Here is a 26,471-nt window from a genome sequence, read left to right as displayed (position 1 = left end):
TTTCTTTAATTAAATTTTTTGGGTCAAACAAATATTTTTCCCATTTTAGTTTTGTCATGAAATGTAAAGGGATGTGTTCCTGACAGGTTTAGTGAGATATATCTATTTACTGTGGCGTTTGTTATTAAAACTGCAGGAGAATTCAGGACCTGGCATGTTGAGAACAGAAACAGAGAGGCGTTCAGTGTCTGTCTGAGCGGATCAGATCACATCACATCCTGTCAGTGAACAAGGTTGCAAAACAAAGTAATGCCTGGAAATGCTTTTTATTGGCACAACACTCATCACTATAAAATGCAAATGAACAACTCAAGCCATCGCATTGGTTGCAGCCAGCAGAGGTGGGCGTGGCTTAGGGGAACATGACGGTCAAAGTATTCAGATACACAAAGACCTCTCAGAACACAGACCGCACTGAGAGAGAAAAAGAGAGAGAGGTATCACTAGAGACCACTAATGAACGGGGGGATGATTGGAGCTTCCTGGCCAGGGTTCAAGGGGGATGAGCGGGCGGAAACCGTCTGTAATGCAGCCCGTGGCAGATGTGTGCAGCTGGAAGAATTTGTGGAAGCGAGGCAGTAAATTAGCTGCTCTCGCTGGCAGTGACACACACTTGAAAACACATGAACATGTGAAGAGAGTTAGGCACACACGTGCGAACACGCAGAGACCACACTCACGCTGCTCTTGTCAGAAGTCGGGGGGATATCCTGCCGCGCTATCTGCGACGTGCCAGAAAACAGCAGCACATATCAGATGAAATACTCACCCCTGCTTCAAAGATGTGTGAAATACAACTCTGATCATAAACTGCCTTTCAAACCAAGGGTGTCCTCTGGGTCTCCCATTATTTTATATTAAAACAGTGTGCCTACAGGATAGAGCTGGAGCCTAAATTCATCCATAGATTTCAAGCACAATTCGCAATTTAATGTTTAAGTGCTTTCACAAGGTGAAAGGTGAAAGATGTCAGGTGACCTAAAACTCCTTCTGTAGCATTTTTGATTAGTTGTGTAGTAGTAGTCAACATACACTGAAACTATGAGCACTGGCTTCATTTTCAAAGTACCGACTGACATGCAAATTATTATTTTTTATCTAATGCTCACAAACGCTGCATTTATTTTATTAAAAAAAACAGTAAAACAGTATTATTGTGAAATATTATTTTAATTTAAACGAGCTGTTTTCTATTTGCATATATTTTTAAATGTAGGCTAATTTATTGCTGTGATGCAAAGCTGCATTTTCAGCATCATTACTCCAGGCTTCAGTGTCACATGATCCTTTCATTGTAAATCATTGTAAAGTGCAGATTTGTTGCTCAAGAAACGCTTATTTTCTTATTATTATCATTATTGAAAACAGTTGGGCTGCTTAATATTTTTGCGCAAACCATGCAAAATAGAAATAGAATGAAATAGAATTAATAGAAAGATGAAAAATGTCTTTATAGTAAAAAATTACTGTAGTGTAATTGAGCCAAATATTATTTGGACAGGAAGTGAACTAAATCATGGGAAAATAACCAGATCTGAAACTGACCCCAAAAAGTATTTGGAAACTTGCATCACACTTAAAAAATGTATGAATGTCATTGCATGAGACAGTCTTGGTTCCTGAAGCATTCTTTTCATTCATTTTCTCTGTAGTAATAATAATAAAAAAATAACTCTTCAGTAATGAGCTCTAAGGAACCAATTCAACCAGTTTCTAAGATGAATCACAACATTACAAACTCTGATTTGAAGTCTCAAAAAGTGTAGAAAAATTAGGGAAAATAAGACCAAGATAAATGAACTACAATTTCATCCAAATACTGCAATGTTGCCAATCGTTTCATAAAAAAAGACTAGCAGTTACACATTTCTGTTGTTAAAGCTTTCAAGTCAAGTTGTAAGGTTTGTCTGATCCATTCCAGTATAAATAAGGAGACCCAGTCCACACTATCAGTTCTAAACTACAATCCCTAATGACTGTTTTCTTCTGTGAAATATGAACATTAATAATCTGGTGTGATATTCATAGAGCTGACATACTAACCGTTCCATCCTCCGTGAGTTTAAGACAGGAGCCGAAATCTGCGAGTCGAATGTGTCCGTTCACATCCAGCAGAATGTTATCTGGCTTGATGTCTCTGTCAGAGAGAAAACAGAAAGACACATTAATACAAAAAAGATTTATGTTAACATCATATTGATTTGGAAGATGATGTTAAAAGGTTGATTCGAATCCCACTGATTACTTTGAATGCAAAGTAAGTTGCTTTGGATAAAAGTGTCTGCAAAATGCATTAACGTAAATGTAAATATTGCTGTTATTTTATTTGGTTTACATGGAGCAAAGATCTTTTTGAGGCATGTTACAGCTTGCTGCTTCATTTTACAACCTTAGAGCCACCAGTGCGCATTTTAGAAAGCTTCTTAATGAGACAGAGCAGTAATTCACAGTGGACTTCACAGTGAGCACACTTGTGTCCGCCCTGTAAATCACCTCTATTCCTTAGAGAGAGCCAGATAGGAAACACATAGGCTTTGTGACACAGAAAGCCTCCATCCACTCCGCAAAACCCCAGCTCTCAAAAGAGCAAGTCAAAACAAACAGGTCAGAGATCGGAGCCTGTCATTTGCAGGGCTGGATTAGTCTTAATAGTGTTTGAGAGGTGTTCGCTGCCCCGTCTGTGACCTGCCCATAGGGCACTAGAAGCACAAACAAACAGGAATCAAAGTGTCGCAAGTTCGTGTCTCCATTACAGCTTATCTAAAGCTGTGTGTCAGAGAACACGCTCGCGGCGAGAATGAAACACAGACGGTTCTTATTCTCCTTTACGCTCTTGCTCATTCACCCCTCGTAAACTTGATCCAGGAGTTTGACGTGGAACTGTAATAAAGACGAAGCGAATGTTTGCGTGTGCCTTGTATAGACATGAATTATTACAACGCTCTTGAGGTGGGTTTCCTTCAATATCTCACCCAAATGGCTGCAGAATCCTGTAACAGTGTTTAATGGGCAGCCAGCCATGGCAAAAATCTCTATAGAGATTTATAACGAAAACAAGGTTGCAAAGAGCTGAATGGAAACTTGATACTGAGGTATAGAAAAAAAGGGATCATATTCTACATTTTTGTAGAAGTTCTATATTCCTGAAGTTTAAGAAATAAGTCTGTGTACACTGAATACAAAACACTATAGAAATAGAAACCAACCAATCAACAAAACTTCCTGTCGCTTGTGGCGGTTTGGCAACAAGTAAAAAAAACGCACGTAAAAACGCAAGTAAGCACACTGTGTCCTGACGTGTTTTCATTTAAGACATTTATAATGCAACAAAAGATGTATATTTCAAAAAACTGCTGTTCTGTTCTAAAATTTAGGCCCTAGCCCGGCCCGTGTCCGACAGCTCATCAGAATTCTCGGCCCGAGTCCGACCCATTTTTCATATTAAACAAAGCAGCATTTTCCATGAAATGTCCCCTTCAAAACACTCCTGCTGCGACTCCATTTGAGAGCTGAGGAATGAAAACAAAGAGTACTTTCGTGGTCTGCTACAATTTATAGTCATAACTGGGGACTCTTCCAAAAAAATCAGCACGGGAAGCCTGGACAGTCATGGCGACTTCCTCACAGGGAACTTCTCTGGGCACATTAAAGAGTCTGCACAAGCTGTACGAAACGGATCGCTGATTTTATCGTTAATACGGCAGCGGAAACTTAACATCTGTCCCAGATGAGGACCTGTGTGGATTTGGCCCATGTGTGGGTGCGGGCACGGCACTGGTTTGGATTGCTGCATTAGAGGCCGTGTTTATTTGTTCCGCCCCTCTCCGGCTGCTTTCCCTCCATGTTTACACAGAGGCAGAGCTACTGTGAGGGGAGGCCGCCTCAGGAGAACAGGCAGAACCGTTCACATGCAAATCAGCCCAACTGACTAACGTGACTCATCTGGTGCTCGAGTTCAGGGTCTCCTGGAGTCTGTTCTGGGATCAGCGGAAAACGGTGATGACACTTAAAAATACAATTTCACTTCCAACAATCAAAATTACAACGAATGAAAAACAAATGCACATCTAAAAATCAACATTTGTATACGAGACTATTCTTTAAAAAAAAACGACTGCAAATTCCTTTTCTTCAGAAAAACATGAAAAAAAAAAAAAAAAACAGGACAACATAATAAATTTCAATCTCAATTGTACTTCATATTCAAGATAGGAAAGATTTTTTTTGAATGACCAATGCCAATGAGTCTGATACAATGTTACGATTGTTAACTGAAAACTACTAAAAATCACTGCTGAAATAAAAATTGAAATTAAAGCTGAAATAAAACAAATCCAAAATGAACTTAAATGCAAATAAGAAATGCTGTCTTGGCAGCTAACTGAAATAAGTTTAAAAATTGCCTAAACTAAAAATGAAATAGGCCTAAATGAAAGAAGAATTAAAATAATACTCAATAAATTGAATTGTACTTCATTTCATAGGTATGAATGATGTTTTATATGACCAATGCCAATTATCTTCAGGTTTTAGAGTCTGAAAACAGTGTTACTATTAACTGAAACTAAAACTAAAACAACTAAAAACACTGCTGAAATAAAAGCTGAAATCAAGCTAAAATAATATTCAAATATAAAGAAAAAAGGTAAACGTAAAGTAATGGAAAAATAGAAATGTCCTGGGTAAAGTTTAAGTTGAAATACTAAAATTACTAAAACTAAAAGCTAAATAGAAATATTTACAAAACAAAGAAAGAAAAGAAAAAAAATTACATTAAATTAAAAAAACAAATTATTTAAAATGAAAATATAAAAATAAAAAGCTAATTAGAAATATAAATGCTATAACATTATATAAATAATACTAAAATAACACTGGTCTTATAACTAATAGAAGCGATTTTAATGGTTTCCTCTTTTTAACATAATAATGAATTTGCAGGTCAAATATAGGGATGTAACCTAGCGAGACAACATGACATAATCGTCTGTTCACTCCAGGTCAACATCCCTCCTGCCAACAGGTGAACTAAACCCCAGTCCTGACAACACCAGAGCTAACATCATCCCCTCGACCAGTGAATGTGCTGAAAGAAAACCTCATCTTCCTCTGACATGAAGGATGCTGCACACAGGCCCTGACAGAAACACAGTGCTGGGAAGCAGGACATTAAAATGTGATTAGTGCTGGTTTCCTGCCCTGTCGACGCACGATACCACAGCTGTGCGAGAGACTACAAATGCAGCTTACAAACACCATTAAAGTACAAAAAAGCCTATAAATTTAGGTATGCACAATATATCAGTAGTCGCATCTTTTTAGCCAGTACGGGACAAATATTAGCCAATTCAGAGATAGTATGAATACTTAAATTCATCTATTCATTTATATTTTTTTCTGTCAGGCTTCAAAAGTACTAAACCCTTAACAATCTTTTCGACTGAATATGCTAATGTTCTGATCCATGATTTCAATTAAATTTTTGTTTCAAATCTACATTTTTAAAAACAGTGGTCAATATAGTCTCAGAGGACATTATTAGGAAGAGCTGGAAGCAAACAATAGAAAATGAGAGAAATTAGTCCCTACAGATTGCATTCACCTCATCTCCCACTATAGAAACGGCCATCATTAAAGAGCTAAAGTTTCCATCCAAACTAAAATCAACCATCAAAGGAGCGGTGTTTAAAAAAAAAAAAATCTCCCATTTTCAGTCACGATACACTTTCCAAAGCAGCTTGAACACATCTAATTTAACAAATTCACATTGTTTATTGCAATTAAGTATGTGAGATCAGTTAGAGAAGAGTTATAAATGATGTTAGTGTGTGAATGGTCATGCAACGGTTCATGTCCTCAGAGTCTCTTTAACACACACACACACACACACACAGAGACAGGAGGAGCAGCAGCTGGTCAGTAGATGGGCAGGTGGTGGAAGACTGTGTGTGTGTGTGTGTGAGTGATAGAGACAGTAAAGGATCAGTGAGCACTGAGGAACAGAGCCATGGTGTTAAAAATAACTTCTCTTTCTCTCTCAGTAAGCCCAAAAACTGCTTTGACCCTTAGAACATTCCAACACACTTATTAGACGCTCTCTGGAGGACATGATTCTGATTGGTTCAGTATGGCATTCTGGAGTCAAATATTTATTTAATGACTGTATAATTTATTGATAATTATGTTTTATTTAGTGATTCAGAAAATAGTCATGTAATAAACAGGTTAAATGTACAGTCAGCCAGTAATTACTGCAAACTAAATGGCTTCACATCAGGGTTTACTTTGCTATAACCACTAACATACACCATCCAGAACATAATCTGAACTATCATTTGGGGTCAGCAGTATTAAGCAAGTATTAATATTTTAATTCAGCAAGGATGCAGTAAATTGATCAGAGGTGATAGTAAAGAAATGTATAATGATACAAAAGATTTCTATTTCAAATAAATGCTTTACATTCATCATCACAGATTCCTTAAAAAAAAAAAAAAAAAAAAAAAACTTACTATGGTTCCCATAAAAGCACAACTGTTTTCAACATTGATAATAATAAGACGTGTTTCTTGAGCAGCAAATCCACAAATTAGAATGATTTCTGAAGGATCATGTGACACTGAAGACTGGAGTAATGATGCTAAAAATTCAGCTTTGCATCGAAGAAATAAATTACTAGTAAAAACATTAATAGAAGAAAGCAGCTATTGTAAATTGTGATTGTAACATGGTATTTCAAAATATTATTTTCAATCAAATAAATGCAGCCTTTGTGAGACTTCTTTAAAATACATTAAAAAAAAAATCTTACCCATCCCAAACTTTTGAATGGTATACATGTATACATAAATGAATTCGAATAATACAAAAAATTAACAAGATGTACTCTTTCTGGGTCTGGCTGGAGGGCTAAAACTAGCACACTGTTTCTCAAAGAGCAGGAGTGAGAGAGAGAGAGAGAGAGAGAGAGAGAGAGAGCAAACTCAGTAAACAGGTGAAGAACCTTGCTTTCTTGACAAGCCACATAGGAGCTGTCTGAGTTCTCACACAGTAAGAAGAGTACAAGTTAGAGAGAAGGAGTGAAGAAATGACAGAGAGAAGGACGAGTCAGGTGGGCCGCATCCAGAGGACACGTGAACTGACAATGCAACACAGATCTGAGTGGAAAATCTGAGATGAGCACCAGTGCCAGATATGGATAGATGATGGAGATCTGCAGCTGCGGTTCTCACAAATGGGCTGCAGGTTTGTTCTGTTTAGGTCAATGAGAATGGAGGAAAACAATGATAAATGCAAGTAACAGGACAGCAAGATAAATAGATCTATCAACCTTTTTACTGATGGCCCATATAGACATTATCCTGGAAATCTAGTAACAAAGCTACACAAGGTAAATGAAAATATGATACGGGTTCACTGGGAATGAGGATAAACATGGTTTTGTGTGAGTTATTTGCTGCTGAGAGCATGAAACAAAGTAACCAATAATTCATGCAATAATACATTTAAGTGTTGCTTTTCTGTTTATTTTGTACAATTAAAATTTTCAGTATTGTGTTAAACTGATATTCAATATGACAACAAAGGAAAGGAAAACCAGTTGACTTACAGGATATGACAAAAATGCAGGAGGAAAAAGAAAAAGAAACTAAGGGAATGTCCAAAGGGGGGGAAAAAGTAATTTAAAAAAAAGACTTGCACAAAAAATAAATCAATAAATAATAAATGCAGAAAGGAGTAATAAAGATGGAGCCTGGGAGAAAAAAGCAGGAGAGTGATGTCCTATTAAGGCAAGCGTCTGATGCCAACCTCACTGCATGACGGCGAAACCGCTGGAAAATCTTATCAGACGAGCTGCTGTGTTTACAGAAAAAGAGATTCGTACTGCCAAGACACTGAGAGAGACAGAATTCCACACATTCCCTATATTAACATCATGAGAGAGAGACTCTTCTAAGTTTACTTTGCACTAGTTGTGTTTGCAAAGGCGACCGTCACTATTACTAGTGCTTGTGCTGATTTGAATAAACCCCAACACTAAGTTTTTGTCATGCCAATAAAGCACAGTTGAATTTGCATTGCCAGAAAGAGAGAGCACTGAATGAACTGCAACAGTTTCCCATGGCTAGGCGGTCCAAAGTCATGAGCTGTACTTAAAACCCTGCAATTTTCCCTATAAATGCGTAAACAGTAAACACTGATGGCCTTTAGCATGACCCAGCATTCCTTTCTCTTGCGTCTATTTGTTATTTGTCAGTCTCACAAGTGGAAAGGGGGTGGACAAAACAGCAAACATCCCCCCATCCCTTCCGCAAATAGGCCACTTACAGTGATGACTACTAGCAGCTATTTTCTCTTTCCACAAAGACAGACAGAGAAAAAAAAAAAAAACTCCTTCCTGCAGTTCACAAAACTTTTAAAACGAAGTGCTATTCACAATAAAAATGGGCAACAAAAATGAGCAGTTCTGGACTTATAAACAGAGTATGCTGTCTACTGAAAGTGAGAATAAAAAATAAATGTGAAAATAAAATAAAATAAAATGCTCTGTGTCAGTTAGTCCATCTCACTTTCTGGTGTCCAGCTGGCTTTAAATCCTTTTGTTAAGAGCATTCCACACAAAGCACACATTTCCCAGACACTTCACATAAACCAATTAGCTACATGTCAACAAATAAAAAGTCAAAGATGTCAGCTTTGTGCATCAAGTCTTCATAACACACACAAAACATAGATAGAGGACAAGCGGTCAAAGGAAGGGAAGTAATCCTGCTTCAAAAGAGCACGGTTGATCTGTGGACACCATCTGCCCTGAGTACAGATGCACAGAGAGAAGTGTCATGGCTTAAGGCCCGTTCACACCAAGCACAATAACGATAAAGATATAGTTTTAAAAATCATTCTCAATATAATAGCAGAGTCCACACCACAACTATAATGATAAAGGCACAGAGAAACGATATCGTTGGAATCACTTTCAGAACGATTTTTGTCCAGCTGATGAACGATACAAATATTGACAGCCAATCAGAATCCATCCTGCTATAACGAGCTCGAGAATTTAAAGCGGCAGACGTTTGTACGCTTAGAATAAACACAATATCAATAATGGACGCTAATATCGTAATCTTTATAGTTATCGTTCTTGGTGTGAACGGGGCTTTACTGACCACTAACATCTCTGACGGTCAGCTGTCCAGCCGTACCATCAGACAGCCTCATGTCAGTCACACCAAGAGTCTGACAAAGAACCGTGTCTCATTTCCTGGAAATGAGACATCACTTCCTATGAGGAGCAGAACAACTAGCAGTGGTGAACCACTTCCTTCAGGTTTTACACCACATCCTGTTTAGTGGTTTACATCAAGCCTCAACTTCCTTAACAGGTGCTGTTTTTCTTAAATGCACCTAAAATGACTTAAAAGATCCAGAATATACAAGCGTGAGAACAGCGTACGGATGAAGATACTGCATCCCAGAACAACAGGATATAGATGTGTATATATACACAAATATATAAAATAGATTTTATTTGAGAAAATAAAAATAATTCATTAAAAAAAAATAAAATATTATAATAAAATAAAATTGATATATTAAAGATTTATTTACACACATATATATATACACGTGTATATATATATATATATATATAAAAAGAACTAAATTAAGGGACACACAGGGACTTCTGGGAGCATTTACACGATGAGTCAAAATTATTTAAGTTATTATTATTTATTTAAAATATTATTATTTATTTAAAATTTTAATTACATGATATTAATATTTTTCCATGATATTGTATTGTATTTTACATGATATTGAATTAATAAATTCACATGATATTGTACATGAACAACCAGTAAGTACACTCCCAAAATATCGTTCTTTCAAATGGTACTGGAAATTTTGCAATAATTTTTATTAATTGGTTCTATTGGATAGTTTATCTAAATAAAAACTGGAAAAATAAATAATTAAATTAAATTTATATTTATAAAAATTAATATTCTGTCATCATTTCACCTGTCACCTGAATGACTTTCTTTATTCTGTGGAACATAGAAGATATTTTGAAGAATTTTGGTAACTAAACAGTTTTGGTTCTCACTGACTTCCATGGTACATTTTTACATGGTAAAAATAATACAATGTAAGTCTATTTGGAATACAATGGAAACGGTTTTGTCACCGACATTCTTCAGAATATTTTCTTTTGTGTTCCACAGAAAAAAAGTCGTACAGGTTTGGAATGACTTGAGGGTGAGTAAATAATGACAGAATGTTTATTTTTGGGTGGATTAACCCTTTAAGATTCATAGCACCACAGTTTTTAGTTTTAAGATCTCAAATTCCACAATTATAGCCTTAGACAAGCAAAGCCACATATTCATTAAAGCTCATTTAATTCCCAGTCCAAAAAAAGAGAAAAGAATGAAGAATGAGGATGCTGACTAAGGTGTTTCCAATCATTATCTAATGGCAGCTATTGGCAGTCGACTCTCAGAGACCCTGAGGACCTGTCCCGACCCATCAGGTTATCATCCCGAGAGAGACTGAAAAGGGATGGAACTTCAGGAATTCTGATCAATATCTGCACACAGTCCAGGGGAAGGTCAATAACTGGATTAATCACAAACAAACCAAGCTAAAACACTAGAGTGAAGATCTCAGGAGCTTCAGAATGACTGAGAGGTGTGTTTGCCAATGCGATAGAGGCCGACCTTATGATCACAATGAGCTCCAGGCCTGATTTTCTCCTCCAACAACTCATTCGAGCAGAAAACATGCACACCTGAATCAATATTAACCCAGATTACACAATCGCTTGGAGCAGAGCTGTGATGGAGAGGTTAATTCCCCACCCAAAACACCCCTGAGAAGACTCTTACAAGAAGAGACACAACTTCACATTCTTAAACCACAATAGCCTACAGTAACTGATGATTTCCTCCAGTTGGACAGTCACTGTACTTCATAAACTCGAGCCTCACAGTTGCTACACTGGAAGAAGAGAAAGCTGTGAACAGCCACACAAAGGTCACTGAGTAGTTTACTGCTGACTTCAGTGTCGGCTTCCTGGTGAAAGAGACCGCAGGAATGCGAGGGGGCTTTCTCTTGCGGCCTCCAGGATTCTGCAGATGGTGATCAGAGATGTGGTCGAGGATCTGGGCTTGAGATCTCGCCTCAGAAGCTGCAGTGCTGTTCATTCCTCTGGGAGCTCCTGAAATTCCAGGCGAAGATGGACGATCCTGGCGATCCCAAGAGGCTGTGCAGCTGTGCCACACCACACCCTGAATCAGAAACCCTTCAAGTGCCCTCAGGATCTCACGACACACTTTGGTTACGGAATATTAGAATACTGTGCAGTATGGTATAATTCCTTTCATTTATTTTTAAACAGTATGTGGTATGTAACAATATAGATGTTTCAAGCATTGGTATGCTACAATTTGTCACACTTTTAATTCAGCAAGTTGTGCACATTTTATAATCTCAGAAATCTCAAAAAATATAGTTATTAAAAAAAAAGACTGATCAATTGCACAAAGGAGTGGTTGATATTGCTTCTGATACATCCACTCCCCTTGGAAATGGCAGGTCAAGTTAAGCGCACAGCATTGTGGGATACCGCAGAAAAAGATTTTCTTCCAAACCAGCACAGATGCAAAAACATCTGCAGATATCATCTTGGTCTAATAGTATGACAATCTGAATATAACCCACCCAAAAGAACAAATCCACACTAAGAGCACATTCAAGTTATATTTCACTTCAAAATAAAAAACAAACAAAAAAAACAAAACAAGTGAGATTATATTTTGTATAAAAAAAATTTAAGTCTATGTTTTGGGATATTAAGATATTTTGCATTGAGACTAGGGCTGGGTATCGAGTTCAATACTTTTTAGGCACTGACCGCATTGCCTCGATACCATAGAGTATCGAAAAACGTCTTGCCGTTCGGTACCAAATTGATACCTAAGGGGTTAATCTCATCAACGTCAGTGAGCCAATAAGACTGCAGCACTAGATGTGTTTGACTAGAAGCGACGCAGCGCAGATTGATCAGTGTTTGACATCCGCGAGAGCGATTCGAATGCATACGAAGCAGTCTGCTATCGCGCGCTTTTGTTTACTACACACAGACTGAAGCACGTGTGATGCTCATGGTGATTTCAGCGTCTGCCGTCTCACTAAATGAGGACATAAACACATGAACAACATCTCCAGAACTGCTCTGAGAGTCACTTCATGAACATTTTACCATTTGATTTGAGTAAAACTAGCGTCATATCATATACACACACAACCGTAAAGGTAATCAACCCGTCAAAATAAAAGTTTGGTTTAACTTGGAAGACACTGTGGCAGAAATATATTATACAGTGAGGAAAATAAGTATTTGAACACCCTGCTATTTTGCAAGTTCTCCCACTTAGAAATCATGGAGGGGTCTGAAATTGTCATCGTAGGTGCATGTCCACTGTGAGAGACATAATCTAAAAAAAAAAATCCAGAAATCACAATGTATGATTTTTAACTATTTATTTGTATGATACAGCTGCAAATAAGTATTTGAACACCTGTCTATCAGCTAGAATTCTGACCCTCAAAGACCTGTTAGTCTGCCTTTAAAATGTCCACCTCCACTCCATTTATTATCCTAAATTAGATGCACCTGTTTGAGGTCGTTAGCTGCATAAAGACACCTGTCCACCCCATACAATCAGTAAGAATCCAACTACTAACATGGCTAAGACCAAAGAGCTGTCCAAAGACACTAGAGACAAAATTGTACACCTCCACAAGGCTGGAAAGGGCTACGGGAAATTGCCAAGCAGCTTGGTGAAAAAGGTCCACTGTTGGAGCAATCATTAGAAAATGGAAGAAGCTAAACATGACTGTCAATCTCCCTCGGACTGGGGCTCCATGCAAGATCTCACCGTGGGGTCTCAATGATCCTAAGAAAGGTGAGAAATCAGCCCAGAACTACACGGGAGGAGCTGGTCAATGACCTGAAAAGAGCTGGGACCACCGCTTCCAAGGTTACTGTTGGTAATACACTAAGACGTCATGGTTTGAAATCATGCATGGCACGGAAGGTTCCCCTGCTTAAACCAGCACATGTCCAGGCCGACTTAAGTTTGCCAATGACCATTTGGATGATCCAGAGGAGTCATGGGAGAAAGTCATGTGGTCAGATGAGACCAAAATATAACTTTTGGTCATAATTCCACTAAACGTGTTTGGAGGAAGAAGAATGATGAGTACCATCCCAAGAACACCATCCCTACTGTGAAGCATGGGGTGGTAGCATCATGCTTTGGGGTGTTTTTCTGCACATGGGACAGGGCGACTGCACTGTATTAAGGAGAGGATGACCGGGGCCATGTATTGCGAGATTTTGGGGAACAACCTCCTTCCCTCAGTTAGAGCATTGAAGATGGGTCGAGGCTGGGTCTTCCAACATGACAATGACCAAGCACACAGCCAGGATAACCAAGGAGTGGCTCTGTAAGAAGCATATCAAGGTTCTGGCGTGGCCTAGCCAGTCTCCAGACCTAAACCCAATAGAGAATCTTTGAGGGAGCTCAAACTCCGTGTTTCTCAGCGACAGGCCAGAAACCTGACTGATCTAGAGAAGATCTGTGTGGAGGAGTGGGCCAAAATCCCTCCTGCAGTGTGTGCAAACCTGGTGAAAAACTACAGGAAACGTTTTACCTCTGTAATTGCAAACAAAGGCTACTGTACCAAATATTAACATTGATTTTCTCAGGTGTTCAAATACTTATTTGCAGCTGTATCATACAAATAAATAGTTAAAAAATCATACATTGTGATTTCTGGATTTTTTTTTTTAGATTATGTCTCTCAGAGTGGACATGCACCTACGATGACAATTTCAGACCCCTCCATGATTTCTAAGTGGGAGAACTTGCAAAATAGCAGGGTGTTCAAATACTTATTTTCCTCACTGTATATGAATAGAAATGATGATTCTGTCTGAGCTATGCGTTTTAAAACGAACACGCACTAGTGTAAATGTAGCCTAACAGATGTGTAAACTGAAAACTATTTGAACTTTATTAAAACTATTTGCACTGATTTATTGTATTGGATATATTTTGTTCCTTTGAGCAAGTGGCTCAGGAGATAAGACTTTGAGTCTGTATAAATGTCAACTAGCTGAAAAAATAAAACCAAAGTTTTTTGAGATAATGTAATCTTGTTAAAACTGATTTCATAAAATTGGTATCGGAAAAAGTATCGTTCAGGAACCGATATCGAACTCAAGGTATCGGTATCGAAAATTTTTGAATGATACCCAGCACTTATTGAGACATTCCTTCCCCCAATTTTACCATTAACATTATGCCAAATAAATCTAATTACTGTAATGAACAAAACCCCCCCCAAAAAACACTGATATTATTTAAATTGTAAAGTATTTACATAACACATTTGCACCTCCTTTAATTTATGCTGAAACTAAATACAAATCATAATACTGCAGTATTTTTCAATGCAATACGGTTAAAAATATATATAAATTAAAAAAAAACAAATAAATAATATAGAAAATAAAAATGAATAAATACAATATTAAATAATCTGATCAGAATCACTACTGGAAATGCAGGTTAAAACATTTTAATGGTAAAACATCTGGGCCATTTACAGTAACAAGTCTTTGGTGGAGGAAATGTGTTTAACTGTCATGAACTTGTCTCAATGCAAATAATCTTAAAAGTCCTAAAACATGCCTTATGCATGAGTCTTTCTTGTGTACATTCAAAAGCCATTTATTACTGGCTTTAGCTGATCGTGAAATCTTTGTCCAGATCAAAACAGCCATGACGGCAGTGCAAAAGAAATCAACTGTCCAGTGGTAAGGTAAGCTGACAGCTAGTTGAGAGAATTTCACTCAAATTTAGTGATTTCAGGCAACACGAGTAAGTGTGGCCAACATAATGAAAACATTATGTAAATGAGCAGCAAATCAATGCATCAACCACCAATAAGAGTGAAGCCACTGGAGCTCACATGATCAGAGCCGAGCCAGACTGCAGATGGAAGTGCTGTGGCTGTCAGAGCCTCAGAAGTGACAACGAGGTGTCAAAATCCCAGACACGCCGCTGGCCTGTCAGAGGAATATGAGTGTTATATGTCTCTCAGACGCTGGGCAGACTCGCTCATAGCCAGACGCTGAGGGGAGGCGCTCAAAATACCCTGCATTCAGGAGATGGTTGCTGCTGGTCTGCTGGTGTTCAGAGGGCTGGTCCGGGGCGTGTCACATATCTGTCTGCATGTGGAATGAAAGTCATGTGGAAGCTGAAGCGCTGACCTCTGGTGAACAGGTCGGTGCAGTGGTCAACAGTGCGCTCAGTTTACAGACATAGAGTCCAGTTGACAGGAGCTGAACAAGCAAATATTCACATTTATCCTTAAGGCCGGGACACACGGCCAGCGGCGAGCAACGGTTGGGCTAGTTTGTTTGGTGTGTTCCACTTGTCGGCTCACGTCGGCGGTAGTTTGCCAGATTCAACATGTTGAATCGGCGTCGGGAGTCGGGACCGTCGCGAGAGGGAGAACTCTGATTGGATGTTCAGTTTAGCAAACGAGTCAGTGCCCAAGAATTACAGCGAAAATGATGAAAACAAGCACGTAAATGAATGTGGTACAAACAGAAGGCTGTTTAAATGTTACGTAATCTTTCCCAATCATTCTAATACGCAAATGTTTTCATAACATGGGCCGCTTAAAATGATTAAAGTTATCAACATTGCTGATATTCAAAATAGTAAGCAAGCGCTGATTTGTTTACGTTTCATATGTGTTTATCTCGTATATCTTTGTTTCGGTTTCTCCTTTTGAATGATGAATATATACTATTGATAGCTGCTGAAATAGACAGTTAATTCCTCTCATGCATGCGCAGAATGCCCGTGTTAGTTTGCCGTTGGCTGTAGTCACCAACATAAAGCACAATCAGAAAAGTGCGAATTAAACATCATCGTTTTGCTGTTTGTTTCACTGTCAACTATTCACAGTAGTCCTAATAAAGAAACATGATGAAGACACTTTTTGTTTTTGTTAAAAAAAACAATAAGCTATTAATTGGAGAGGCAAATGAATCAATAGCCTCCTAGACAACTAGTCAAAGCTCAAAACTGTTGTTTTAAAGGGTGCATATCATAAAAAAAAAAAACATATTCCTTCCTATTCCACATCTGGAATTTATAACACTCCACACAAACAATTTTATGGAAAACGGTCAGATGGTCAAACAAATGGTCAGAAAGACAGTCAAAATTGTGCACACTAAGACCAGGAACATGTGTTAAGAAGGTACACGGGGTCAGTTTCAATTTTCTGTTGATAAAATATATTTAACACAAAGCTCCAAATAGGGAACCAAAAACACAAATTCTTCCTAATCACACCATGAAAACTCCAGTGCAGCCATGCGAGTGCATTCACATAAGAGAGATGTAAGATAAGAGGAACAGCTGTCTTGGCCAAAACGTGTCACAGTTTATCACTGAACATATGGTGTGAGAGCTGACTACCACTCAAACGCAAACAGCTTTAACTGGACAGCAGGAATGTAGATGGATGCATCAACTCAAGCACGTTGCTGCAGGGGAAAAACATGTGATTTATATTCTAACAGTGAATAATAAGCACTTGAGAGAGTAAAAACACTCAGAAAAACTTGTGTGATACGTAACAGACTCGCTCAACTGTAAAGTATCCAGCATGGGGGGACAGAATGACAGGAAACTCACAGCCTGGCCTACAAATAGGCAACTTCCTGCATAAATGACAACAATGGAAGGCCCGCCCCTTTGTCAGTCCGGTCTACTCAGCACCTAAAGTTTAGCTTTGGGTTTTACTATGGATGAGGTTATGCAACTATTCATTTCAAGCTTGAGTAAATCTGTCCAAAACTGGACAACGCACTTAAACGTGGGTAAAAATGGAACTTTGTCTATTTTCCCTTCTTTGGAAGGGAGTTGCCCACAGTATCGTACCCCTTTTAAATTGTCCAAAACAAATCTCTCATGGCCGGGGTGGCTAAACCTGTAATTACTGTCCTTATTCGAGTTCCCAGAGCGCATACTGTACGGCACACGGACCTCTGTTGGGCTCCGCAGCAGCAGCCTGCAATTAGTGAGACCAGAATAAATCAATTCCACTGGAGCCACATCTGAGAGGCCAGGCGCCTCCGAGCGTTATCCCTGGAAGTGTGCGCTCCATGTATAGAACGCAATAGCAACTTAGCAAGCAAAGGCATCACTGAACTGTCCTCTATGATTGTTGAAATCAGAACAATTTAGTCACTTCCTGTGTTCCCAAAAGAATTCACATTCCCACAGACCGGCACACACAAATAATTTCCATGCAATTTGCTCCAAATGTCGTGCGGCAGAAACAAAAAAAAAAGAAAAGAAGGAGGACAAGTAAAAACTAGGCCGGTTCACGAGCAGAATGGTCTCACCTGTGGACATAGTGGAGCTGATGCACAGAATCGATTGCTAGAACCATCTCGGCCAGGTAGAATCGAGCCATGTCCTCTGGTAAACGGTCCTCAAACTTGCTGAGAAGAGTCAAGAGGTCACCACCCACGTAGTAGTCCATCAACAGGTACTGCAGAAAACAGACATATCAGAACTAAATAGTGTAAAATCAGTCAGACACCAGATACAACAGAAATGTGCAGGCCCAGAATTGTACACTGAAAGTTAGAGCCGCCAATAGAGAGAACGATGGAATGATATCGAACTAGACAGAACGACAGATAAAATGACAGATAGACAGGAGGATAGACAGAATGATAGAAAGAACAATAGAATGATAGAACGACAGAACAATAGACAGACAAACAGATAGATGTAAACCGACAGACATACAGACAGACAGATAGATAGATGTAAAACGACAGACAGACAGACAGACAGACATAAAACAAGAGAGACCGACAGACAGACAGACAGATATAAAACAAGAGAGACAGACAGGCAGATAGATAGATAGATTTAAAGCGACACAGACAGACATAGATAGATAGATAGATAGATAGATAGATAGATAGATAGATAGATAGATAGATAACGACAGACAGACAGATAGATAGATATAAAACGACAGACAGACAGACAGATATAAAACGACAGACAGACAGTTAGATTTAAACGACAGACAGACAGACAGATAGATTTAAACGACAGACAGACAGACAGACAGACAGATATATACATAGGCACCCAGAGGGCAAAAGCCTACCAGGAAGTTGTCATCCTGAAAGGCGTAGTGCAGTCTGGTGATCCACTGACAGTCTCCATTTACCAGCACGTCCCGCTCCTCCCGGAAACACGCTGTCTGGAATCAAGAAGACAAATTTGTTTACAAAACACTCAAAATTAAGCTTTTCTTACCAAACTAATTCATTTTGAGATGGAAAGACCCAAGAGTTTGTACCTCTGCTCTTTTCAGCATCTCCCACTTGTTGAGGATCTTCATGGCAAACACCTTGTCTGAACTTTTCACCTTTACAACTGCTACCTGTAACACACCGGAAAACACACAGAGATCTGACACCCGGCTCCTCCATTAAGAAAGCACGAGGGGATTTCTAGAGGTCCTGATAAGATGATAAGCCACTTTGTGTTGCTTTTGTTCCATCTAGTTTTCCAGATCACACATGGAAGTGGTTATCAGTGACAGTGGAGTGTAAACCTTGAGTTACAGGGCAGGTCAGGTTACTACGGGTGTATACACACACACACACACGAAATCATAATAGAACTTGTATTGAGGGAGGAAAGCATTCTTCACAAAAATGCAAACTCATGGCTCAACAAGTAAAAACACAATCAGCTGGCAGCAATTCCATTTAAAGCCAGTGACAATTTCACTGAAAGCCCAAATCCAAAATTTTAATAACTCAAACTTTGAACTATGACTTATGTATGTATGTGTATAATATAGGCATGTTTATGCATTTATGTACATCACCGAACACCAATGACTTGTACATATACCATATGGACACAAGTGTGGAAACAAAGACGGAAACATTATTCGTGTATTTAAAAATTGTATTTCCATCTCTGTTGCAACAGTTTTGGAAGGGTCTAAAATGACTGCACACATATATACAAGTCATTGGTGTTTGGTGACGAGTTTTTGTCTCAAGGTTTGCATTTAAAGAGGTTTTCAGCTGGGATTAGGATTTGGATTTCTGACTGAATCAATCATTTCTTTTTGAACCTTGCCTTATACACAGAGGCAATATCATGTTAGAATATAAAAGGGTCCTGTCCAAACTGTTGCTATAAAATTAGAAGCACACAATTCCCTAGAATATCATTATACGCTTTAACATTAAGATTTGCACTCGTTGAAATTACTAAAGTAGTCAAACCTGTTCATTAGAAGGAGGTGTCCCAATACTTTTGGCAATATAGTCAAAGCCTTTCATTGGAGAATAAGAATTTAAAATGGGAGAGAAATCTCATTATGAAATAAATGTTTTTCTCTAATAAACATTGGTCACAATTAATCATACCCTTTTATTCAATACTTTTTGCAACCTCCTTTTTCCAAGATATCAGCTCTGAGTCTTCACCTTTAATGTTTGATGAGTTTGGATAACATCTGACAAGAGATCAGAGACCATTCCTTCATACAGAATCACTCCAGACCCTTCAGATTCCCAGCTCCATGACGGTGCTTCTTCTCTTTCAGTTCACCCCACTCATTTTCTACAGGGTTCGGGTGAGGGAACTGGGATGGCCATAGCAGAAGCTTGGTTTAGTTCTCAGTGACCCATTTTTGTTTTGATTTTGATGTTTGTTTGTGGATCATTGTCCTGTTGGAGGATCCAACCACAGCCCATTGTAAGATTTCCAGCATGGACAGTCAGTTTTAAATTTTTTATCTGTTGGTATTTGATACCAGAATACCAGAATACTTGATGCCATGATGCAAACAAGATACCCAGGATCTCTGACAGAAAAATAGGTCCAAAACATTAAAGATACAACAGTATATTTCATTGTACACATGGGATACTTTTTTATCCCTGTGTGCACCAAACCCATCTTGAGTGTTTGCTGTTAAAAAGATCATTTTTTAGTTTCATCTGACCATAGAACCCAGTCCCGTTTGAAGTTCCAGTAGTGTTTAGCAAATGAATATGGTGGAGTTTGTTTTTGGATGAAAGTGTTTTCTTTTCTAGACTTTTTCTTGATCAGCTATGATCATTGGAGCGTCTTTGGCCACTCAAACTATCCTCCTCACCTTGCTTTAAGACAAAATAGACTCATGTCCTCTTCCAGGCAGATTTGTAACATTTTCTGTTGATTGGAAATTTTTAATTATTGCCCTGATGGTGGAAATGGGAATTCTCTATGGGGTTCCAGGTCTGGTGAGTTTGCTGGCCAGTCATTTAACCAACTTTTGGTGCTTTTGTCAGTGTGGGTAGGTGCCAAATCCTGCTGGAAAATTAAATCAGCATCTTCAAAAAGCTGGTCAGCAGAAGGAAGCATGAAGTGCTCCAAAATTTCTTGGTAAACGGGTGCAGTGACTTTGTTTTTCAAAAAACACAATGGACCAACACCAGCAGATGACATTGCACCCAAAATCATCACAGACTGTGGAAACTTAACACTGGACTTCAAGCAACTTGGGCTATGAGCTTCTCCACCCTTCCTCCAGACTCTAGGACCTTGGTTTCCAAATGAAATACAAAACTTGTATGGACCACTGGGCAACAGTCCAGTTCTTCTTCTCCTTAGCCCAGGTAAGACGCCTCTGACGTTGTCTGTGGTTCAGGAGTAGCTTAACAAGAGGAATACGACAACTGTAGCCAAATTCCTTGACACGTCTGTGTGTGGTGGCTCTTGATGCCTTGACCCCAGCCTCAGTCCATTCCTTGTGAAGTTCACCCACATTCTTGAATCGATTTTGCTTGACAATCCTCATGCGGTTCTCTTGGTTGGTTGTGCATCTTTTTCTTCCACACTTTTTCCTTCCACTCAACTTTCTGTTAACATGCTTGGATACAGCACTCTGTGAACAGCCAGCTTCTTTGGCAATAAATGTTTGTGGCTTACCCTCCTTGTGAAGGGTGTCAATGATCGTCTTCTGGACAGCTGTCAGATCAGCAGTCTTCCCCATGATTGTGTAGCCTAGTGAACCAAACTGAGAGACCATTTTGAAGGCTCAGGAAACCTTTGCAGGTGTTTTGAGTTGATTAGCTGATTGGCATGTCATCATATTCTAATTTATTGAGTGAATTGGTGGGTTTTTGTTAAATGTGAGCCAAAATCATCACAATTAAAAGAACCAAAGACTTAAACTACTTCAGTCTGTGTGCATTGAATTTATTTAATACACGAGTTTCACAATTTGAGTTGAATTACTGAAACAAATGAAGTTTTCCACGACATTCTAATTTATTGAGATGCACCAGTATACTTCAGAGATATTTCAATCATAAGAATTTTTTAGGGGTACCAATAATTGTGGCCATTGTGTACTAGAGAAAAATATTCATTTCATAATGTGATTTTTCCCCCACTTTTATTTTAGTTTTTTTGCGCTTAAATTAAAGGTTAGATTTTTTTTAATTTTTGAATGAAAGATCAAATGGATAAACAATGCAGTTATTTTCACAGCCTTCTTTGATCATATTTACCAAGGGTATTAATAATTTTTAGCACAACTGTATATACAGGACAATGTAATGACTTATTCAATATTTAATCTTAAAATATAAGATATAAAATCAGGGCTTGAATTTCGGCGCGGGATTGCGGGGATTGCGCATAATTTAAACCATTCCCGCAAATTTAACTTTTATAATGCGAGAAATTCCCGCACAATATTTGCTTAATCTCAGATCAAATTATGAAATACATTCACATCAGCGAAAAAAGAAATCACCGGTTCAAACAGTCCGTCTCTAATTTAGAATTTAATTCCACAAACAGCGCTGCACCGGTGTTCTCTGACTGTGGCTGAGTCCTGCAGCACCGGCGTGCTCTCCGCGGCCTGCGTCGCTCTGATCTTATTCACACAAGGCTGTGTGACACGCTCTTATATTCTGAGCCGCACGCAAATGCGACTGAAAACTACTGCGTGCGACTATGAAAAAAATATTTATTTTAGATTTGCAGAGTTGAGTAATGTCACAGACATATCTCATGAATCCTTTCATAAATGAAGGAAGTAGACACAATGTAAATAAGAGATTCATTATGCAGTGTAGAGAGCTTCGTTGATTATAATGGAACTTTGTGAGATCGCGATGAACTAAGGAGAGTGACAGATTTAATGATTAGTAAGGGAGTTTGTAAATGTGATATTGATTTAATACAACAGTTCAGTAAACAAGAAGTTAATATTAAGTAACTTACATTGTCTGACTATAACTCTGTTGCCTGATTTTGCTCTATGTCGTCGATGAAAATAGTTTGAATCATAGCCACAGCTGAGCCGCTGCGCATCTCCATTCAAACACAGCGGCGTCTCCTTTATGAATGAACCTGCGTTTTTAAACTAATCTAGTGAGTCAGTGATTCAATTACCCATTCATAAAGACAGTCACTTCCATAATTCCTGAATGAATCAGCCGTTCGAACGAATCAATTTAATGAATGATTCAGTGATCAAACCAGTGACTTGTCGCCACCTGCTGGCAATTTGTTTAATTTTTGACGTATCTTTCAGTTATTCAAATGTAATATTTCTATAACCTATTCAAATTGTATATTTAAAATATTAATCTCAACATGAATTTATAAATTTAATTGTACTCATACCAACTCTGAGGCTCATTAAACGTCTGAAAATACACCTACAAGCCACTTTTGTGTTCTTCTGCTCCATCTCTGTACAAATTAATTTTGTTAATACTGATTAAATTGATTATCGTATTATTCTTATTCTAATTATAAATTTTAAAAAGCTTATAAATATGTATTTTTTAAAATTTAACAAAAAAGATGACATACTTTTAATAAAGTTAGAAAAATACCATAAAAATAAAATTCCCCCTGTAAATCACTTTGAGTCAAATATCACCCTGTAATGGGATGGCTAATTTTTTATCATAATTTTTGATTAAACATTAGAAAAAAATAATTAGCCCATATCTTAGAAAGCTGAGACATTCCTTCATTCAGAAGGCATAAAACTGAAAGCAACTCAAAATAATGAAACATTAAGTGACATATATTAGTTGAGTTCTTAATGTCAGTTAGAAGGAGATCATGATGTGTTTTGTATAAAATAAAATAATTTAAAAAATAATAAAAAAAAACAAAAACAAAGTAATTGAACTGGAATATATGAAATACACTGATTCTGAAAGGCATTCATAAATAGTTTTAATACAGTTCCTAATGTCAATTTGGAGGAGAGCATGAAAAATTAAGCTGTTTTAAAAACCATACATTAAAATTTGTAGACATAAATAAATGAAGACGATTAATTTAGCCCCGATGTGTCAATTTATCAATCCCCCATCTTTAAATCCCCCCCATGTGACCCATGTAAGGGGGGAATTCCCCCCCAGTTTAAAAAACGAAATTCAGGCCCTGAAAATATATAGTATATAATTATTATATATAATAATGTAAGAAATGACAGGTTTTGCTGAGCAAAAACTAAATTATAGAGAACATTGATCCAAACACATTCACCTAAATGGCACACAATGGATCAACGTTTAAGAGTAAGCATCATGGGAAAAGGAAGGGAAGTGGAATGGACATATATTTGTCTTGAATTTAAGGTGTCCAAGCGAAACAACGGTGATTCACTCCCTGCAATTAAATAAGCCAAAACAAGCACGCATTGAGAGGTCTGCACATTCCAGCCCGAGCCAGGATACAAGCATTATTCCAGACAAAAATCACGCTCTTCTCTCTTCCATACACTTGATAGGGATTTAAAATAAACCAAATCCCAAAGGCACGGACCTTAAAATTCAGTTTACGGTCGCTAAGAGAAGTTAGACTATCTGTTAAAAGTTTAAGAAAATATCTGATCGAAAGGACCCAGGGACTGGAAACTGACTTTAAAAATAGCATTCAGAGCGCTGGCATTGTGCCCTTGAAACACACAGCCTTACATGGGTCAAATTCCCACAATGCAGCCTTTGAAATACAGTTTTGGAAAACTAATTATTACTCAAATGACATTTAACTTCTGTCATAACATTGTCAACAGTACGAGATGTGTGGGTGGACAAGAGCGAGCAATTTAAATGAAAACCAGGGGAAAAAGCAATAGCAAGAACATTTGTTATTCACTCTGAACACAGATTATTGAGTACTTGGCATCTTTAACTTTGGTCCTCTACTATTACCACTGCTGAAGTAGTAAAAAATAACCTAATTTATCACTAATTAACTAACTTTCCTTAAATGGAAACACATCACTGAAAATGTAACTTAAAAATAAAAAAAAAGTCAATAATTTAAAGCTACATGTATTTTTTTTAAAACAACTGTTAATGGCATGAGGGTACAAGACGAAAGCGCATGTACGCATGTCTCCCAGCTATGAAACTGATTAATCAACAATCAATAATCGATTAAATTAATGTCGATCGTCAATTAATCACTTATCAGAGAAGAACCAGAGATGTTCCGAGAGATTTAAGCTATGCACTCCAGCCTGGCTCCTGTCAGTGTCTTTACGAAGGATCAGGGCGGCACAGGGCGGCCGGGGTGACAGGTCAACCTTAACACAGAGACGACCCTTTGACAACTACAAAGAGCTCCGTTCAGAGAGCATGACACTGATCAGCATCTGCTCAGTGCAGCTCTCATTCTGCAGATGGTGACGGTGTCACGCTCTGCAAACATAAAATATGCAAGAGTGAAAATAGGTTGATTTTGGCTGCTAAACTGTTAACTCAGGTTAAACACTTTCACATTTTGACAGGGTAACAAACTGTACTTTACTCAGTTTATGACACGTAAAATAACTTGGCATGCCTTTGGGTCGGGAATGAATTCTTTGCCCAAAAAAACAACAATGGCACCACAAGGGTCCTGGCCACTTCTCTGGCACTTAAACGACTGACTGGCTGCATCCCAATTCACACACTTTTACATTTTGTAGAGTATGTAGTTCACTGGTAAAAGCACTGGAAAGTTCTAAACTACATACTAAAACATACTATTTTAAGGCAACCCAGCATAATAACAAAATTGTTCATTGCACAAAAGTTTATTAATAATAATAAAAAAAAATAAAAACTTAGAACATTTTTGGGTTACAACCCATCACTTGAGAGACACTGCTACATAGTATGGGAATTCAGATCCAGTCATTCACCAGAATCTCAACACAAGATGGACACTTACCTCGCCAAAAGCTCCTCGACCAATGACCTTCAGAATCTCGAAGTCCTCCTTGTGCAATCGCATCTGTTTCACTTTAGAGGTGAATGGTTTGGCTGCGGAGAGAGAGAGAGAAGAAGTTATTACTGAAGACGTTCAAATTCATCACTTCATGACGGTGTGCCATAAGGGCCTCATCTTCTTGAAGGGATTTTGTAGCAGTTTCAGTTACAGCACATTCACACAAGTCAAAAGTTCAGAGGCATCTCTGAGCAGGTGTGAAGGACAGATTGATGGTGTACTGCAATAAAGTCTTGCAGGGATTGAGCTAAAAAATTGGCCACTGTGACTTGTTTTCCACACATGATAAAATAACTCCAATATTTCATGTCCACTTATTTGTTTATTTGGCAAGTAGAAGGATAATACACTCATCCTGCCATTTTCAAAAAATAAACCTGTTCAAGGTGGTATGGTTTTATTTTGCGATAATGAGCAGCTTACAGGCCTATACTCTTATTTCCCCTGACATGTAATTAGAGAGAAATGGCTTGCCATAGAAGTGTGGGTTTAATCATGAATGGCAGCACAAATTTGCCATTTACCCTGTTATTGTGACTGATCCTGATAGCAAGGTTTGTATATAGTAGACTGCAAATCATGGCTGTGTCAATCACAAAGCATCGACAACACCTATGGGGCTACTGCAGGATGAAAATCAATTATTAGCCTACATTATTTTATGAAGCACACAAAATATGATTTACTGTGTGGTTGAGATGTGCAAGGAGTTTCTATTGAAACCTGTGAAGAGGATGCACTCAACTCAAGGATGCATGTGATCACCATCCCAAATGGCCAAGAGCAATTAACTCATTTGAATTTTATACATTTAAGCCCAAAAATTAGGCTAAGAACTATTAAAATGTGTTAAATTAATGCCAGTTTTCCTTTATTTCAATGTTTTTCTTTGGATTAACCAGTCTATCCATGATCAGAATATCAAAGAATTGGGGGTGGGATTTTTTTGACTTAACAAGACCCTAACAACCACTCAGAACACCTTTGCATCATGTGGCAAGTTTTGCACTGGCAAACTCCACT

The 26,471-nt window shown here is 38.1% G+C and overlaps 1 protein-coding gene and 1 pseudogene across 4 annotated transcripts in view; one reads left to right on the top strand and one right to left on the bottom strand.

Moving 5' to 3' along the window:
* Window positions 1–26,471, top strand: part of LOC131523534 (NACHT, LRR and PYD domains-containing protein 3-like) — a 454,982-nt pseudogene that overhangs the window by 75,843 nt on the left and 352,668 nt on the right.
* cdc42bpaa (CDC42 binding protein kinase alpha (DMPK-like) a) overlaps window positions 1–26,471 on the bottom strand; it is a 61,636-nt gene that overhangs the window by 27,789 nt on the left and 7,376 nt on the right. For all 4 annotated transcript variants that reach the window (XM_058749896.1, XM_058749900.1, XM_058749899.1 and 1 more), the window contains exons 2-6: window positions 25,392–25,483; window positions 18,487–18,570; window positions 18,292–18,387; window positions 17,507–17,655; window positions 2,044–2,137 (exon numbers count right to left, since the gene is read on the bottom strand). In XM_058749896.1, coding sequence (XP_058605879.1) covers window positions 2,044–2,137; window positions 17,507–17,655; window positions 18,292–18,387; window positions 18,487–18,570; window positions 25,392–25,483 — 515 coding nt within the window. The remainder of the gene's footprint in view (window positions 1–2,043; window positions 2,138–17,506; window positions 17,656–18,291; window positions 18,388–18,486; window positions 18,571–25,391; window positions 25,484–26,471) is intronic.

The sequence above is a fragment of the Onychostoma macrolepis genome, chromosome 17, assembly GCF_012432095.1.
Source record: "Onychostoma macrolepis isolate SWU-2019 chromosome 17, ASM1243209v1, whole genome shotgun sequence".
In the NCBI taxonomy this organism is placed as follows: domain Eukaryota; kingdom Metazoa; phylum Chordata; class Actinopteri; order Cypriniformes; family Cyprinidae; genus Onychostoma; species Onychostoma macrolepis.
Note: the sequence above shows the minus strand (reverse complement) of the source record. Positions and strands in the feature narration are given on the sequence as shown.